The sequence below is a fragment of the Salvia miltiorrhiza genome, chromosome 2, assembly GCF_028751815.1.
Source record: "Salvia miltiorrhiza cultivar Shanhuang (shh) chromosome 2, IMPLAD_Smil_shh, whole genome shotgun sequence".
In the NCBI taxonomy this organism is placed as follows: domain Eukaryota; kingdom Viridiplantae; phylum Streptophyta; class Magnoliopsida; order Lamiales; family Lamiaceae; genus Salvia; species Salvia miltiorrhiza.
Genome location: NC_080388.1, coordinates 57,113,792 through 57,132,850, shown reverse-complemented (window position 1 = coordinate 57,132,850; position 19,059 = coordinate 57,113,792). Strand labels below are relative to the sequence as shown.

General features: G+C 38.6%; 2 protein-coding genes and 1 non-coding gene across 4 annotated transcripts; 1 reads left to right on the top strand and 2 right to left on the bottom strand.

Moving 5' to 3' along the window:
- Window positions 1-1,464: 1,464 nt before the first annotated feature.
- LOC131013703 (small nucleolar RNA R71) lies at window positions 1,465-1,571 on the bottom strand. The gene has a single exon (XR_009097791.1). It is a non-coding gene; the product is annotated as a small nucleolar RNA R71 (small nucleolar RNA).
- Window positions 1,572-10,904: 9,333 nt separating this feature from the next.
- Window positions 10,905-15,182, top strand: LOC131010555 (proteasome subunit alpha type-1-B-like). Its single transcript, XM_057938112.1, has 2 exons — window positions 10,905-11,439; window positions 14,422-15,182. Exons 1-2 carry the CDS (start codon window positions 11,089-11,091, stop codon window positions 14,893-14,895), a joined length of 825 nt encoding a protein of 274 aa, XP_057794095.1. The 5' UTR covers window positions 10,905-11,088; the 3' UTR covers window positions 14,896-15,182.
- Window positions 15,183-15,958: 776 nt separating this feature from the next.
- LOC131010554 (uncharacterized) lies at window positions 15,959-19,059 on the bottom strand. 2 transcript variants are annotated; one of them, XM_057938110.1, is made up of 7 exons: window positions 18,733-19,059; window positions 17,723-17,986; window positions 17,540-17,611; window positions 17,416-17,454; window positions 16,923-17,030; window positions 16,654-16,751; window positions 15,959-16,505 (listed from the first exon to the last, which is right to left on the bottom strand). In XM_057938110.1, the coding sequence occupies exons 1-7, from the start codon at window positions 18,976-18,978 to the stop codon at window positions 16,124-16,126; spliced, it is 1,209 nt and encodes a 402-aa protein (XP_057794093.1). In that variant the 5' UTR covers window positions 18,979-19,059; the 3' UTR covers window positions 15,959-16,123. The 2 variants fall into 2 exon arrangements, with proteins under 2 accessions (XP_057794093.1, XP_057794094.1); XM_057938111.1 differs by having other exon boundaries at window positions 15,959-16,502; window positions 18,733-19,044.

Genomic DNA, 19,059 nt, shown 5'->3' with positions numbered 1-19,059 from the left:
GTTTCTCTTTTCATTGGGTATGTTATTGTTGAACATGATAGGCTAAATTTCTCTTTGATTTGGGGATTAGGCTAGATGATTATTGTAATGGATTGATTATTTGCGCTCAATATAAATCTTGTTTGTTCCTTTGCACATTATCTTTTCAAACCCTTGTTTTATTTCTTGTATGGTTTGTTGGCCACATTCTATGCATTTCTAATTTGCAATTTGAATCGGGAGAGAATAATTGCAATAGATAAGGTGTTGGAAACATATCAATTCGATAACCGGGAGGTTGAGAGTTGGGTGAGAGTATGTCGATCTTTGTGTGCTTTTGGGAGTTATAGGTTAGAAGTTGACCGGGGACGGCAACTATGACCCGTAATCTACCGTTCTAGTCGTCCGGGAGGGGGCTAGAACTAGTTGGGAGATCACTCTAGATAATTAGGATTGTCAAGATTAATATTGAGCTATAATTGAAGTCTTTTGCTTAATTATCGATGCCTAGTCCCTAAATCGCCTTAATCATCTTATTTATCCACTTTGCTTATTTGATTTTTATTTGTCTTTGCACTTGTTAAGTATTTAGTTAGATAATCAAACCAATCACTCAATCGTTTAGTCTAAATAGTTGAGTAAAATGAATTAGGATAATCACTAGATTGAACTACTAATCCTTGTGGGATACGACCTTGCTTCCGTATATTACAACTACCCGTATACTTGCGGCGTGGTGAAAATATTAGCGAACAAGTTTTTGGCGCCGTTGCCGGGGATTAGTTTAGTTTCTTTGCTTGTGATATTTTGCTTCATTGTGCTTAACTACTTTAGACATTTTACTTGCTTTAATTTTTGTTTTCTATTTTAAGATTGTGATTTGACTCTTTGTTCTTGTTGGTTGATAGGTAGTGTATGAATACAAGGTCTAAAGGTGCACCTCTTATACCTATAGACCTTGAGGTTGAAGCTTTTTGCCGACACAACAAAGCAAGAACAAGAAGAGATAGAGAGTTGGAGGAAGCTATGGCGGAAAATTTCGATTTAATCCGTCAACTCCAAAGGCAATTGGAGGACATGCAAGGGCAAATCAATGAGCAAGAGGCTCAAAGGAATGCACCACCACCACCACCTATTAGCAATATGTTCCAACCCGTGGTCCAACAAGTGGGAGTGCATGCCCCGAGAATCAATGCCAATAATTTTGAGCTCAAGCCGGCCCTCATCAACATGGTGCAACAAAATCAATTCGCCGGTCTTTCTCAAGATGACCCGAATGGACATCTCGGCAATTTCTTGGAGATATGCGATACTATCAAGATAAATGGAGTTCCGGAGGATGCCATTCGACTCCGACTCTTTCCCTTCTCACTAAGGGGCATGGCCAAGACATGGTATCAATCTTTAGAGATTGGTTCCATCACTATATGGGAGAAAATGGCTCAAAGGTTCCTTATCAAGTTCTTCCCTCCAAGTAAGACAATGAAGATGAAGAAGGACATTGTCCAATTTCATCAATTCGATGGAGAGACCTTCTATGAAGCTTGGGAGAGATTCAAAGAGATGATAAGGAAGTGTCCCAACCATGGTTTGGATCAAAACACCATTATTTGCTCATTCTATACCGGGTGTAGTGGTGAGATGCAAAGAGACATGAATGCATCGGCCAATGGAGCATTGTTGGAGAAGAGCCACGAGGAGGCCACCCACATCATAGAGAACTTGGCCGCCAATAGCTACCAATTTCCGGGGGAGATGACTATTTTGAAGAAGGTGGCGGCTACAACAAGCTCGGATCCGATAGCTCTTTTGACAGCTCAATTGACCGCCATGAATAACAAGATTGATGCTATGTCAATATCAAGGGTAGAGCCCGTGGTTGAAGAACAAACTAGCTTCGAGGATGTGAACTACATCAACAACAACAACAACCGAGGCCAAGGGAATTTTCGGCCTTCACATCAAGGTGGTTATCAAGGCCAAGGGCAAGGGCAATACAATCAAGGATTTCAAACAAATCGCCACCCAAATCTTGCCTATGGTAATCCCAATAACTTCTTGCAACCACCGCCCGGATTTGCGGTGAGTGATGGCATGATCAAGGAAGAGAAGAAGCTCAACCTTGAAGAGATCTTAATGAAATTCATGACGGCCACTCAAGCCCACATGACAAGAACCGACGAAAGGTTAGAGGCTCAAGCAACCCAATTGAAAATGCTTGAAATGAAAGTGGGACAAATTGCTGAATCCTTAAGCAACCAACATCAAAAGGGGCAATTTCCGAGTAACACCGTTGTGAATCCAAAAGAACATTGCAAGGCTATCACTATAAGAAGTGGGAAGATACTTGAAGAGTCCAAGATACCTCCGGAAGTCAAGAACAATGATGAGAACATTTCCTCAAAAATGCAAGGCGATAAGGAGAAGGAGAAAGATGTGTACAAGGCACCACCACCTTATTGCCCACCAATTCCATTCCCTCAAAGACTTCAAAAGAAAAATGTGGAGAGTGAGTTCTCTAAATTCCTTGAGATCTTTCGGAAGGTACACATCAACATCCCCCTTGTTGAAGCTTTGCAACAAATGCCCAAGTATGCAAAATTTCTCAAGGAAGTTCTATCCAAGAAGAAGAAATTAGAAGAATTTGAGACGGTCAACCTCACCGAAGAATGTTGTGCCATTCTTCAAAAGAAGCTACCCATCAAGATCAAGGATCCCGGGAGCTTTACTATCCCATGTGATGTTGGAAATGGTCGTTTTGGAAAGGCCTTGTGTGATTTGGGAGCAAGCATAAATTTGATGCCTCTCTCCATCTTCAACAAGCTTGAAATAGGAACCATTAAGCCAACCACGATTGCTTTGCAAATGGCGGACCGTTCCGTTTCATATCCAAAAGGGATAGTGGAGGATGTCTTGGTGAGGGTTGACAAATTCATTTTTCCGGTGGATTTTGTGGTGTTGGATATGGTTGAGGACAAGGATGTACCTTTGATCCTTGGACGTCCATTCTTGGCGACGGGGAGGGCCCTAATTGATGTTGCAAAGGGCAAGCTCACATTGAGAGTGAATGATGAGAGTGTTACCTTCTCAATCCACAAAGCTCCCAAGCACAAAGATGGGGAAGAAAGAATGAGAGTGGAGGAATGCAAATTGATGCAAGTGATTGAACCTTGCATCAACATGAAAGAAAAATTGAAGGGAGAAAGGAAAGAGGAGGAAGCCCAAGGCTTGGAGTTGAAGCTTCTCCCCACACACTTGAAGTATGCATTCTTTGGTGAGAATGAGATACATCCAATGGGGCAAGACCGTGTACTCCAACTCAAAGAGTTAGATGAGTATCACGCATTTGAGAAGTCAAGCCTCTACAAGGAGAGGATAACAAGTGCTAATGACGAGATGATGCAAAAACGGAAGTTTGCACCCGATGATGAAGTCCTTCTCCTCACCTTCCGTCAATCACTACCTCCGGAAAAGCCAAGATCAAAATGGACGGGTCCTTTCAAAATCAACAAGGTTTTCAACAATGGAGCAATTGAATTGAGAAAGAAGGATGAAAGAACCTTTGTGGTTGAGAAGGAAAGAATCAAGGCATTTTTGCCCTTGAAACCAAAAGTTGAAGTGTTCGTTGGAACCACCCCCGAGCCATAACACCATCATGGAGACGTCTAGCTCATGACGTTAAACTAAGCACTAGTTGGGAGGCACCCCAACAAGGTACCCTTTAATTTTTGTATGGTTTATTTTTTTTTATATGTTAGTTTTTTTTTGTGAGTCCGAGACAACTTCTCCTTCTCTTTTCTTCCAAACTCATTTTCACTTTGTGTGAAATAAGTTTGGGGGGAGGGGAGAGATGGATTAGTTGTCTCATCTATCTTAAGCTTTACTTGTTTTTGTTTGTTTTAGTATTGTTGTCTTGTTTTTGTTATTGTTGAATAAATGAAAGCTTGAGAGTTAGTTGGGTTGATATTTTTGTTTTTGTTTTGCTTGGGATAATTGTATCAAACTTTGTGATGTTGATTGAATGTCATTGGGCTTATGATATGAATCGTTTCTTGGAAAAATTGTGTGTATCACTTGTGGATTATGCATGAAAAGTTTGAACTTGTGACAAGTGAGTTAAATGTTTTGCCTCCAAGAACTTGAAAATGAGCTTGTAAGAATTGAGCCTTTGATTGTCATACATTTACAATCTCATTTTGTTCTTGAGTGTAAATCATTTGAGCATGTGTGTTGATCTCTAGAACTTGCCATGAGTCCTTTCTTGAAAATAAAAGTAGATGTGTTGTTAATATTGAAGTGATTTAAGGCCATCTTTGTTAGCCACTTAACTCAAATTGTGTCCAAATTCTCATTTGATCCTAGTTTACCCCTTTCGTGCCTTGTATCCTTTCTTTTAATGAACCAATGATAAAGGGGTAGAACTTAGAATGTTAGTGGTTGCTTTGATGAAAATGGTTGGAAAATGATTGAAATTGCTTGTCAAACTTCGATTGAGTGAAAATCACTAGTCTCCTATAAGCTCAAAAAGAAAAAGAAAGAAAAATGAAGAGACATGTGAATAAAATAGTACAAAGGGGAGTGATTTGCCTTTTGAATCATGGTCTTGATAAGTATTCATAGGGTGAAAAGGAAGAAAAGTGGGGATATTGGTTGATTGATTAGAAAAGAACAATGGTGAATATGACATATTCAATTTGGGAATTGTATGGGATATGAGTCACTTTGCCTATAAACACCTCACCTCACCAAAGAGCTCTCATTGCAACCTAAATAGAAGCCCTTTTTGATCTTTATTTGTAACACATTGAAGTATAGAGAGTTAGGATAAATGGCAAGCTTATGGTAGATTGCATACTTGTTTCAATTTGAGTGCAAACACGTCCATTCTAAACACTTGAGAGTTGAGTGCGTCATTGAAACATCCACTTTGTTAGGATTCAAGCTTGGAGGTTATAATATTGAACCCATTATCACTTGTGACTTCTTGGAATGCATTTCTACTTGTGATGCACTTTTGAAAGATTTTTTGTAAAATTTGAAGCCCTTGAAATGACACCAATTCATGCTCACATGTTTGTTTACTTTTATTTCTCTTCTCTTCGTCGTTTGGGGACAAACAACACTTTAAGTTTGGGGGGTTGACAAACATGGTTTTCGTACCTCAATTCCACATGTTTTGTTGTCATTTCCCTTCATGTTTTGCTTGTGAATGCTTGTTTGTGCCCGAATATTTAGTTTTATAAAGATTTGATATTTTGGTGTAGTTTTGGAGCAATTTCAGGAAACCTCAATGATTAATTGGAGGATTTTGAAGATATGAGATTGAAGTACGTCTCGAGAGGAATCCGTGAGCGCAAACGGCGACCAAATCCGAGTCCGGACGAGGGAGAACGGAGCAAAACGAGCGGACTGCGCAATACGCCCAGTACCCCGCGGTCACCACCCGCGGCCGCGGGGTGGGACCGCGGGTCAGCTGTTCCCAATTCCAGGGGTGTACCGCGGTCACCACCCGCGGCCGCGGGGCGGGACCGCGGGTTCCCTGAGTTTTGCCCACGTTTGAGCACCACGGGCGCGGGCCATGACCGCGGGAAAAGAGCGGAGTCGCGTTTTTCAGCCCTTAAACCCCTTTCTCCCCCTTTTCCTCACATTATTCATCTTCCCCAACCTCATACTCACCCATATTCATCATCCCCAACATTCCTACCTCCATATCCAAGCCCTAATCCCCAACATTCATACTCATTCCTACCCATTTGAAGAAGGATTGAAGATGAGAGAAGATTGAAGCAAGCTTCTCAATAGGATTTGTTCATTCTTTCTCTCTTTTTCATTTATGTTTCTCTTTTCATTGGGTATGTTATTGTTGAACATGATAGGCTAAATTTCTCTTTGATTTGGGGATTAGGCTAGATGATTATTGTAATGGATTGATTATTTGCGCTCAATATAAATCTTGTTTGTTCCTTTGCACATTATCTTTTCAAACCCTTGTTTTATTTCTTGTATGGTTTGTTGGCCACATTCTATGCATTTCTAATTTGCAATTTGAATCGGGAGAGAATAATTGCAATAGATAAGGTGTTGGAAACATATCAATTCGATAACCGGGAGGTTGAGAGTTGGGTGAGAGTATGTCGATCTTTGTGTGCTTTTGGGAGTTATAGGTTAGAAGTTGACCGGGGACGGCAACTATGACCCGTAATCTACCGTTCTAGTCGTCCGGGAGGGGGCTAGAACTAGTTGGGAGATCACTCTAGATAATTAGGATTGTCAAGATTAATATTGAGCTATAATTGAAGTCTTTTGCTTAATTATCGATGCCTAGTCCCTAAATCGCCTTAATCATCTTATTTATCCACTTTGCTTATTTGATTTTTATTTGTCTTTGCACTTGTTAAGTATTTAGTTAGATAATCAAACCAATCACTCAATCGTTTAGTCTAAATAGTTGAGTAAAATGAATTAGGATAATCACTAGATTGAACTACTAATCCTTGTGGGATACGACCTTGCTTCCGTATATTACAACTACCCGTATACTTGCGGCGTGGTGAAAATATTAGCGAACATTTAGTCATGTATGTGTCGTTGTTTATTATTAGTTTAGTCATATTTGATTGCAAAAGTTGTGTAGAGTAGTGGTGATTTTGTGTTAATTTGAGCTTAATGGTTAATTGTGATGCTTTTGGTGTTAAATGAAGAATGTCGATGTTAAAGCATTTGAAGATTGTGAAGTAAGTTCACAACGATGCAAAAGAGAGTGTTTAAGCTTTGCTAACCATAACTCACAATGAATCGGGGGTGATTAGAAGAAAATTGGGAAGAGAAGGCAGTGAGCCGCGGCGCACTGTCAACCATGTTGACTGCTTGAAGGAAAATAAGCAGAATATGAAGTGAGCCGCGGCGCACTAGTCAACCGGGCTGACCCTGACAGTTTTCTGACGGGATTTTTCATATGAAAGGCAGCTTTTAGATATTCAAACATAACTCTTTCACTTTGAACTTCCATCTTTTCTCTTTTTCGAAGCAAGAACAATAGGAAAACATTAGATTATCATTTAATTTCACTTTCTTTACGCATTGGAACGAATTTGCACTTTCAATTTCGCAATTATTTCTTTATCTTTCTTCTTTTCTTTAATTCCATGGTTTACTTTTTCTCCTACTTTGATTTCTACATCAATATGAACTAATTTCTTTTTCTAGGGTTTGGGATATTCAAATTGATGAGTTTTAATTGTTTGTGATTGATTTGTGCTAGTTGATTAGATTGTTCTTGTTATGATTATCAATTGGCCATTGATTAATCTTTGTAAACAATGAATGAGATCGAGAGATGAATTTATTGTTGGACCATAGTTTAATCGACGTTAGATTTGATCGGAAACGTGTAATCTAATTGATTTGTTAATTCTAATTAATTATTTTGCATAGTCTCATAGCATGAATACGAAAGTTATTGCTTGAGCTCCTACATGAATGCATTATTAGAATTGATAGATTGTGCTTATCTTTTGCTAACGTGTTTAACTCTCGAGGCGAATATCCCTGGACCCTAGACTCGTTTTTCCGCTTGCTAATTGTTTTAAAATCATTTTTATCTTTGCTTGAATTTACTTTTGATTCTCTAAACAAACCTTGAACTTATGGATAGAATGTTTAGGATTTATTTGCTTTCTGTGTGTGACACATAAATCACTAGCCCTATTAAGTCTTCTTCGTGGATATGACTTGGCAAACTTATCACTCTACGATTGACCTCGTTCTCTTGCGAGCTATGATGCACGGATTCTTCAAAAATTAGCATGTACGGCGAATCGGATTCTTTTGGGGTGCGATTCTCTCGGATTCTCGTCGGATTCGCACCCGATTCGCCACGTGGCGTATCTTTTAAAACAATTTATAAAAATAAACCGGATTCGCAAATTCCATAGGCGAAATTCACTTATCTCATGCACGAAAGGTCTACACAATGTTGATTTTGATAATTTTATTGGACTAATAATATTTGAATCGCTATATTGTTGCCCAATTAACTTATATAATTGAAAATGCTTAACTTTTGAGTAAAATAAAATGTAAATTACATATAATTAATTTAAGAAAATTTAAATTGTATATATTTTATAAGCTTTATATATAATAAAATTTTAATAATTAGATGTATCCTTGCCGAATCGCACCCTATAATTTTTTAGAAACCCGTATCCCCGTACTCGTATTGTATCGCCCCCGCACCTATGCAACATAGCTTGCGAGCAATCTAGAGGTACACTTTAGGTTGAACAATAGGTCTGGACGCCTAGCATGAAAGAGCCTTCTCTGGTAGCGGCACTATACCTTAGTATCTATCTAACTTCCAGTCAATATAAAACGTAGTAGTTAGCAGAGGTAAGTCTGTCTGCCGCTTTCTTTCATAACAGAGCCGTTATTCCCGGCTGGCATAGAAGTCTCTCGCGCGGGCGAAGGAGATGCATTTCTGGTACTGGTAGTATTGGACAAGCTCTCAGGGAATAATCTATTTCTTTTTTATTTCTGCCTTTCTTTCCCATGACAACTAGGATACTTTAAATTTACATATTTTTTTCCTTTAAAATCTCCAATCCCACATCAACTTTTTATAAACTTCACCAAATGAATATTTATATAAAAATATATTTCTATTATCACAACCTACATTTAATTGGCGAAATTGATTAAGATTAAGGGAAAAGGTGCAGATAGGCCCTTTAAGTGGTAGCCCTTATAGCGTATAACCCTTCTTACTCACTGTGTGTGCAACTAAACCCCCGAACTCAAAAAAATCGTGCAATTAGGCCCCTCTGACCAAACGGCGTTAATTCTTCCGTTAGTCAACCGTTTTTTTAAATGATGACATAAAATGATTCCCGTCGAATTTCGACAGGTTTAACGCTAGTGAAAACTCAAAAGCTTTGGTATAAAAATTTCCTAAAAAAGAGTATGAATGATTTCGATCATAACACTCATTTTATTCATTACATAAATATTTATTTGATAATTATAATGAATATACATATTCAATTTAAAATTCTAAAACTTCACACGGTGTAATACTAGTATTAGTTGTTGAGTATTTGATACTCAAGTTTGGTTATTGTCATTATGTAGACAAATTTGCTAGTGTTGCTCTCAAAGTATCTGACAAAGTTGATACTTCGGCTGGTACTGTTCATTACGGGAGTACTGTTCATTACGGTTTTTCAGCTTTGCGATTTTCCAGCTCATTAGTGTTTGAGTATATCACGTCTCTTATGGTTATATCTCACATTATATCAACAATATGCTCGAAATATTGAGGGATTATAATTATAGATTGAGTATATCATCTTTATTAGAGTTCTACTCAAGATATAACTCTTTCTAGGGTTTGCCTATTTAAGGAAGAGAAGGAGGACGTTTTTGGTGGCTGATTTCATTGATATTCTTCTACATATTGGAGAGTAATTTTGTGGGTTTCAGATCATACAATTTCGTGAGAGTGTGTGATCTTGTTCGATTGCTTTTTCGTGGGTTTATTGAGCAATCTGTTGGGGTAGTGTTTTCTTATTCGTTTGTTGCTTTCTCCAGCCTGTTGGTGGATGTTATTTTCGTGGGTGTTGGTGGTGAGTGAGGTTCATTCACGCTTAGAGATTAGATCGTTGTTCTTTTCTCAATTATTCATCGTTGTGAGGGTTTGGGAAGATATTGAGGCTAGAAGGCTAGAGAGTCTGTCACATAAGTCCTGTAAATATCTTATCTTTACTAGTGGATAATTTACCCTGGGCGTGGCCCCCCAGACGTAGGTGTTTTATCACCGAACTGGGTGAACAACTCTTGTGTTCAGTGTTGTTACTTTCGTTGATACTTTGTGCTGCACGTTTGCTTTTTGTATGTGCGACATATGCAATTGGATAGGTAACTTTTCATTAGTAATACCTAAAGCACAAATCTTCGTGAGAACCCCAATATCAAACCATCAAACATCTTGGTCGACCACAGTGTGATTTAATTTGGACTTACAAGTGCCGAACTTCTTCAAAACAAGCTTCTTTTTTTCAAATTGATAATTGAAATTATAGCTTATAGCCCCACCATCGGAGAGAGGTTGCATCGAGGCAGAGATGCGACTTCATGATTTGGAGCTATGCTGCTTTTGATAATTGGAATTAGGCCTTAGTCTTCTGCTTTTGATATTTTGCCGGCCTTCACCAACGATGCTTGCTCTGATGTCGATCGACAACTTCACGCGATCTCACCATGGCTATGATTTATGGAATCGAATATATGGATGTGTTAACTCAATTTCTATCCAACATTCATTTACATAGAGATGTAACTTTGATTTCGGTTTAGCGTCTTTACATATTATGTGCTTTTAATTAAGAGAATTTTAGTATGTAACTTCACACAATTATGAAACGAGTATCAATCAACTACACATTAATGGTCAACTACACATTGATGGTTGCAGGATGTGGGAAATATTCTTAGATGAACGTCTTTTTTTTAGATCCCACTGTTCAAAGATAAGAGTTGCTTGGATATTCGAGTGAATTCCCAATGTTTGGATATTCCTTGAAATAAACGTGAGTTGCTTGGATATCCCCTTGAAATAAAAGTGAATTCCATATATATCTAACTATTTGAATATCTACTTAAGGACTTTATAGTTTCGGATAATAGGTAATACTTCATCATCTTTTTTCAAATATTTTGAATGAATTATAAATTGGTGGCTATAAGGATAAAATAACAAAATTATTAATATTTATAATATTATTTTTAAATAAAGAGTTTTTGTTTTTTTGAGGATTATTTTTAAATAAAGAGTTATTGCGAGTAAAACGAGAATTATGAATACAATTATTAAAAAAGCCTAAATATAAAAATTAATAAAGGGCCCAATTTCTTTTTCTCAAAGGCCCAAGTTTAATTGGTTCAATCAAGCCCCAAATCTGCCAAATTTTCTTCTTTTGCCTTGAAGAGAAAGAAAAGCTCTCTCTCTCTCTCTGCTGCTTCTATTTTAGAGCGAGAAAGGAAAAGAGCAGACAAATCATTTGAATCTGCATTCTGCAAATTTGTAAAGACAAACTTCTCCGTGCATTCAAGATGTTTAGGAACCAGTACGATACCGACGTGACGACGTGGTCGCCGGCGGGGCGGCTGTTCCAGGTCGAGTACGCGATGGAGGCGGTAAAGCAGGGCTCGGCGGCGATAGGGCTGAGATCGAAGACTCACGTGGTGCTCGCGAGCGTCAACAAGGCTAGCTCCGAGCTCTCGTCGCACCAGAAGAAGATCTTCAAGGTCGACGACCACATCGGCGTCGCCATCGCCGGACTCACCGCCGACGGAAGGGTGCTCTCGCGTTACATGCGTAACGAGTGTATTAATTACTCCTACACCTACGAGTCCCCGCTCCCCGTTGGCCGCCTCGTTGTTCAGCTCGCCGACAAGGCTCAGGTTTAATTTTAACATTTTGGTTAAACCCTAAGCTGTTTCATCTTTCCGATGTCTCGTATTACTTTTGCGATTTGCTGTCCCGATCATTGTGTGATTGAGAGTTAGGTCTTAAGTTTGAGGGTTAGTAGCGTGGGGAATTCTCGAAAGGATCCGAGGGCAAATCCTAAAGAGAAATCACGATTGCTTACTTTTCATTTGGTATTTGATGATTGTTGTTTTTAGTGAAAATGTAGAATTTTGTATCTTAAGAGTTAGATTGTTTGGTTAGAGCAGGATGGGACACACAAACACACATATATGATTATCCAACTGTATATCAAGCGAGGAATGGGACAATGGGCATAAGGAGGTGTGGTGCAGCGTTTTAGAGGGTGGAGAATGAAATCTTTCAATAGTTTTCCCTGAAGTACAGTGTTATTAGAGCTAACTGTGGCAGAAAAATGGATAAAGAAGATTTACATATACATGTCAGTTTGTGTGAACGCCCACCAATAAACTATGTATCAACATAGGCACTGCAATTGGGGCTTAAAGAGCATTGTTGTATTCTTTTGGAGATTAAAATTATATCTTTCAATAGTTTTCCTGACGGAGTGCAGGACTGTGTGATTGAAGCATGATGGAGAAATTGAGAAACGAAATACATACATTTCAGTTTGGAGAGAGAAATGTAAATGAAAATTTTAATTAGAAATTGGATGTGGTTCTCAGTAATAATTGTTTCTCCAAAAATTTTGTGAAGAAAGGAAACACTGCTCAAGTGTTGTGCTACATGACTTGAGAATCTGAAGCTATGCTCAATTGAAGGGTAAACTCTTACTTCTTTGGTGGTATAATAGTATTTTGCTCTTTGACAAAGCTTCTTAGAGGATATCCAATGCAACATAATTTGGTGTGGATTTTGCTCCAAAGTGGTGCAATGTCGCACCCAAACTTTTCTCAAGTCCCCGTTCACACCAAATACCGTACCAAAAAGAATATTCTCCAAAATGTTCTATTCACATCTACTTATCAATTGCAAATCAAGAATACTCTCCAAAACATTCAATTCACGCCCACACTGAGTTTAGTGCAAGATTTGGTGAAGGGTTGGAGTGAAATGGGGGTGAAAACTGCACCAAATTTGCTTTTTTTGGTGTAGCATTAGAGTTGTCCTTTCGCAAGAAACAATCCTCATATATCCTCTACTACATTTCTTGTCAACTCTTGCTTGCTTTTCAATTGGAGCATTACTCATTAGTCATTACTTGGCTTCAGTGTAATTATAGAGTCACACAAGTTAGTGATAGAGATTTCTCTGTGAAACTGGGAAGGTCTAGAAGAGTTGTCCCTTTGTGCTTGGCAATTGTCATGCTATTATACAGATGTTTTTATTCACAAGTGCCCTTGCCATAGGGTCCCTATCATGTTTCTTGGTATAACTCTTACAACATATAATTTCCATGCAGCAAAATTAGTCAAAAACAGGCTTGGTCCATTTGATCATAAGTTCAACATATAATTTCTTTGGTTGTTTGATCAACTTATCTCTTTTGCATGTTTGTTCCATTGAATTATGTACTGTCCCGGTAGTCTGTGTTCAAGATATAAGATCTGATGGCAAAACCAAAGCAACAAATTTCCTAGTTAGACTTAAAAGTTGGTCGAAATTCGAATGTTGGGTATCCTTGGGACACTTGAAGATGAATTTAGTTACTTCTGATAGGTTTTTGCTGAGAGGAAAAGACTGCTATTGAATTTTAGCTGCAGTGTGTAGCTATTGAAAACTGTAGTTCAGATGCTGATGTTTGAGGCCATGTAGATGATTGGATGCACATTGATGACATATCTACTTGTGAAAGTAGACATTCAGGAGAAAATATGTTAAGAAATTCATGCAGACAAAACTAAAATTGAGTCGTGTAGTTTTGGACACAACATGATGGGATGCGGGAATACATATATGTGGTTTTCTTTCTCTGAAGAGGGGCCATTGTCATTGAATCAATCTGTCAATAATCATTTATCAGACAGATTATCTCAAGGCGTTTGGCTTTGGAAAAAATTGATGATAGAAGGTTTTGATTTCTTTGGGACTTTAACTAGTATGTTTATCATGTACGTAGGATATGACCTCAAACTAAAGCATTTATTTGGGTTTCTGTTGCAGTTTAATATGTTCTTCTTTAATTTTTTGGGCTTACCTAGGTTATAGAATATCATATGTACCTGTCATATTATAACTTTGTGAGGAGATGGATGCTCAAGATTTTCTTTTTTGTGGATGAGATTTTCATTTCAAATACATCTTCAGGTGGAACTATGATCTTCACCCTCTGAATTTTTTTCATATGTAGTATCCTTAGATTAGACCTGACAAATAATTTGATTGTAGCAGCTATAGATTCACCTTCTGTATAGCCTATAGGCCTTGTGCTGCCATGTAAGTAGAACTTATCATATGTTTCTTATATTTGGTTATCAAGGTTGCATATCAACTGCTGATACGAATGTCGGCTATAAAGTAGCTTCTGTAGTACCTGATGAGTTTTTTTTTTTTTTTTTGGTTGATAAATTACACAAGTAAATAAAGAAATTTAATGACTGCGGCACAGTGGACTCGAACCCAGGACTTCAGGCATTGGGCATTAACCATCTACCGCTAGGCGCTAGGCCAACACACGCACACTAGTACTTGATGAGTTGCTGCTATGTATTGTGTGTTTCATGTAACTGTTGGAGCTGTCATAAAAGACTTATCTATCTTAATGAATGAATGCCTCAGAAGAATTTGTACATTATGCTATGTTGTTTTTTGGTAGAAAACCCAAGCCTTGAATATTTTTTCTTTACTCGTACTTTATTGAATGTTATCTTTTATCGTTGTCATCAAATGTCGTCAACTGGAACTTCTTGTTGCTCGGTAATTTATCTAATAAAGTGTGCAAATGTGAGTAGTTGCTGATTGCCAAAGCTTCATTTATTTTATCTGAAAAAATGCAGGTCTGCACCCAGCGCTCGTGGAAGCGACCATACGGCGTTGGCCTGCTGGTTGGTGGTCTTGATGAATCTGGAGCTCACCTATATTACAACTGTCCTAGTGGAAATTACTTTGAGTATCAAGCATTTGCAATTGGATCTCGGTCACAGGCTGCAAAGACATACCTAGAACGGAAGTTTGAGAGCTTTATGGACTCATCACGAGAAAATCTGATCAAGGATGCGCTTTTTGCATTAAGGGAGACCTTGCAAGGAGAAAAACTGACTAGCTCAATCTGCACGATTGCCATACTGGGTGCCGGGGAGGCGTTTCATGTATTGGATCAAGAAACTGTGCAAAGACTGATCAATGAATTCGAGGTAGTTGGTGAAGAACCCCCTGCTGATGAGGCTGCTGCACCAGATGCTGAACCTGCTGCTCCAGCTGCTGCTGAGGGAGCAGCCCCTGACCAAGGTGCGGCCCCAATGGATATCTGATACTGCTAAAATCTACTCTGCTTGCATTTCTTGCTGTAGGAAGTGAGTGTCGTGTCGTGTTGCTTAAACTCCGACCTTGAGCAGAAATTGCTGGCTGGATTGCATACTCGTATTTTCTTGGCAAGCAAATCTTTAGTGCGACTATTTAAGTATATCACTTCGTGCCTTGCTTTTTATATTTGTATTCGTGGTGAACTTTGTCTTGACGATGGGATGCATTATGTTTTTCATCTTAGGTTGAATTTGAGCACGTAAGCTAATATACTATTGGTACGGAATCAATTCAATCTTGGTGTAATGTTTTTTGCGAATTTCATCGTGCTTTTCGCTCCTGAGAATGTGAACATTGAGTAATTTGATAAAATGTTTTCTTGGAAAATTTTCAAGGCTCTTGTCTAGTAGAACAGGACAAGAAATGTGAAACATAGGATGATATAAAATTTTGGATTAAAATGTCAAATTAAGGTTACCACCATTTCTATTTTAAAAAAGTACCAGACTTCTTCCGTTCTAATTATATGGGCTTGTTAATATTTTTCGGATATCTTAAATATATAACCTTGTTATAATAATAGATAATATATTCTTATTTAACTTTTTGATTGACTCCATCTTTAATTCATCATTAAATAATAAATATAAGCATATTAGAAAATTTACTCGAATATTTTTATTTTGTATTATTTTTCTTAATTATTGAGTAAATTTTAATCAGCCTATATAATTGGGAAAGAGGAAGTACGTCCATATAACATTTATTTGTTTTTTAATATATCTCTCATAATTTATTCAACATCGTATTTTTAGAATTATGTTTTAGTTGAATTGTGACTTCAATTTTAGTCAATACTTTTTTCTTTATTACCTTTTTTTTGGCAGTTACTTCAAATACATGTAGCTAGGGCCTAGGGGGTCCAAGGGCGGACATAAAAGTTGCTGCTCACATGAGTTTTTTTATATAAAACGTGAAATTAAGGGACAAAAGTATTATCCCCACACAGATGGTAGGTACAATTAGCGTCTAATAAATGACTCGACTTGAATCTAGCAATAGAAATGGTGGTGAATCAGAAAATTTAGATTTATGTAGGTTGAATAATAAGAAATGAGTCTCCACATTGTCTGCAAAGGTTAACAAAGACAGCACTTGGCAGGCTAATAAAAAAACAAACCATTGCCATTGAGGATGCAATTCCAGATTGGCTAATATAAGGAATACTGACTCTCATCATGACTTCTCATAAACAAAATTGTTGTGGTCGGGTATAGGAAGCCCCTTCGTCTGCATTTGTTTATACATCCACTGCCAGTTCTCTCGAGTTACCTCGCCACCGAGCTCACGGATGACTGAGCCACCGCTGCAAGACCCGATCTTGCAGCACTCCTCCAGCGTCCGCCCCTTCACCAGCCCGTACAGAAACCCGCTAGCAAAGAGGTCTCCCGCTCCGGTTGCATCAACTGCCTTCGACTCCCCAATTGCTGGAATTCGGACAACCTCTTTCCCATGCTTCGCAATGCACCCTTTTGCGCCTAGAGTCACTACAGCCCATCGGCAGTGTTTCCCCAGGAATTCAAGAGCTGATTCAGGATCTGCTTTCTCGTCTTCACTACTGCAATTTAAATGCAAGGATCAGAAGAAACGATCAACGAGACTGTTCCCAACGTAATCCAGGATTAAACAGAAAAAAACTAACAGAAAATTCTTTATCTCACTACAATACTGTTTCACAAATTAATGTGAAAAGAAATGGACTTCACCTCAAGAGCTCAGCAGCCTCGTCCTCATTCGCAAAGCAAAGGTCTATACCCCCCGATTCCAGCAGCTGTAGAAGTGGCAATCTGAATTTCCTTACCATCTGCAATAGTAAGATTATTATAACTCGAAAGTAGATTGCAAGAATGCCTCAAGTGCAGCACTCAAAATATTTCTTCACACCATGAATTCACATCCAAGAGATTATTAGGACAACTTTGATATCAGGTTTACTTCTCAACAATATAAAACTTTATGATTCCTGAAATATTACCTCAAAGCTTGCCAGGTCTAGGGAAACTGAAACACCTTCTTGCTTGGCAATTTTAATGGCTGCCTGAATAACTTCTATATTAAATATCCCATATCTCATCACTAGCCACTGTACCATGGAAATCGAATTAGAGACACAGCAGGCCAAGATACCGGAAAGAGGAGACAAGTTATTAGCTAGATGCAACCAAGAATTATAAGCATTTATAACGATTAGTGGATAAGATTATCAAAATCCCGACACAGTTAAATATGTCCCTGTCAATATGCAAGAATTATGTCTGCTGTCCGCAAGGCAATCTCGGCCATTTTTCAAAAGAGGGTTCAGAGAACAGAAAGACAAGGAAATACGAGAGAGAAAGGAAACGAAAAGGAAGACAGATTAGCATGCCTCATACAACAAAAAGAAACTCAACAGATAGAGAGAGAGAGAGCAAGAACACAGGCCATATGTAAAGCAAAATGAGTGGTATTTAGAATCGGTAGTGGCTTACCCTGGAACCTCTCAGATCCAACGTAGTCAAATCATCAGCCTGGTAAAAGCATAAGATTATGATGTTCATATGCAAGTTCAGATTAACAATGTTAATTTCTTGAGAATTATAACACTGTATACACCTGAACTTTCACTGCACTTGAGAGACATGGCCGCATAGTACGATTGCCCAATTCGTCAACCAAGCAAACACACTGCATCGATAAATTTCAAACCGTGTCTCAGAATTCAGAAATGCTTAGCTACTACCTCAGGAAATTTTCAGACATACAAGGAAGCCGCAATGTTAAATGCATAAAGCTCACCTGGGCGGTAGGCCCAATTTTAAGCCTCAATCTCGACAGATCAACTTTGTAGAAGCTCATGTTGTCGATGAACAAGCTTCCCTCGTCATCGTCCCCACAAGCCCCTATTATGCCACAAGTGATCCCAAAGCCAGCAGCCAGACCTCGGATTGTATTAGCAACACTACCCCCTGCTATGGTCTTCAATGAAGACCCTTTTTCTGGAGAAGCAACGAAATGGTTGTTAACCTCGCTCAAGACGAACTTCAGCTCTTCAGCCGCAACCTGCAAAAGCCAAGAGTTTGATCAATACACTAAGGGGGCGTTTGGTTTGGTGGATGTGATAGAAGATTGATAGGATTGGAGGATGATTAAATAATCAATCCAACTCTGGGGTGAATAATCATCTAATTGAATGATTAGAGTGCCGGTATCACTGGCCTAATCATGCAAACCAAACACTTGATTAAGTTTGGATTATTTTATCAGCCATGACTTATCGCTCAAACCAAATGCCTCCAAATAGAATCGTTGCACACCTATGAGTTATGTGATCATGCAATCCAAATAAAAGTCTAGCAAACATTAATGAGATATGTGATCACACTTTTTATATTATATAAAGGCAAGCAACTTTAAATAATATTCATACGTTTGCAGAATCTCTCCTCTGAAATATACGGGCATTAAAACAACAACATTGAAAAGATGAATCAGAAATGCAGATAATGAGACAATGTGTGTGTTGCTGTGCATCCAATACAACAAATTCTAGCCAGCCATCAACAGTCAAGAATCAAATTCGCACCTCATACACCACAACACAAAATTGGCCGCACTTAACTGCAAATTCTCTAGACTAGATACGCAAAAATCAGAAGAAAAAAAAATTCAATCTTTGGATTAATTTGAAGTGCAACGAACCAACATAAATCCAAACCGAGAGAGAAAAAACTAAAATAGCAATCCCACTGAGTTCACACAAGAAGCATATACTTGATTAATAGAGAGAGTGAGAGAGAGGGGATTACAGGGAAGGAGCCGCCGGACTCGCCAGGGATCCGGGAGAGGAGGGAGCAATCAACTCTTGCCACGTGGTCAACGAGAGCAGAGGGCTGTAAGCCGAGAATGAGCGGCGTGGCAGCGCCATGAATAGCGTCGTCGTTGATCTTGCTCTGAATTTCAACACCCATAATTCGAATTCGGTTGGTGGTAGTGGCTAGAGCTGAGCTGCCTGCTGGTTTCCGCTCCTCCCCTCCTTTCCTTCTCTCTACCATCTATTTATAAGCCGCAATCCCTCTACTTTCAATATTTGCATTTAACATGCCTCTAATTTTCTAGCTTTCCTAGGTTATTTT

Bases quoted from the DNA above. Each gene is read 5' to 3' on its own strand.
- LOC131010555 (XM_057938112.1), top strand. From the start codon at position 11,089: ATGTTTAGGAACCAGTACGATACCGACGTGACGACGTGGTCGCCGGCG. The intron at 11,440-14,421 runs GTTTAATTTTAA...GAAAAAATGCAG, and splicing joins AGCTCGCCGACAAGGCTCAG to GTCTGCACCCAGCGCTCGTG.
- LOC131010554 (XM_057938110.1), bottom strand. From the start codon at position 18,978: ATGGTAGAGAGAAGGAAAGGAGGGGAGGAGCGGAAACCAGCAGGCAGC. The intron at 17,455-17,539 runs GTGTATACAGTG...TGCTTTTACCAG, and splicing joins CAAGTGCAGTGAAAGTTCAG to GCTGATGATTTGACTACGTT. The intron at 16,752-16,922 runs GTAATATTTCAG...TTACTATTGCAG, and splicing joins TAGACCTGGCAAGCTTTGAG to ATGGTAAGGAAATTCAGATT.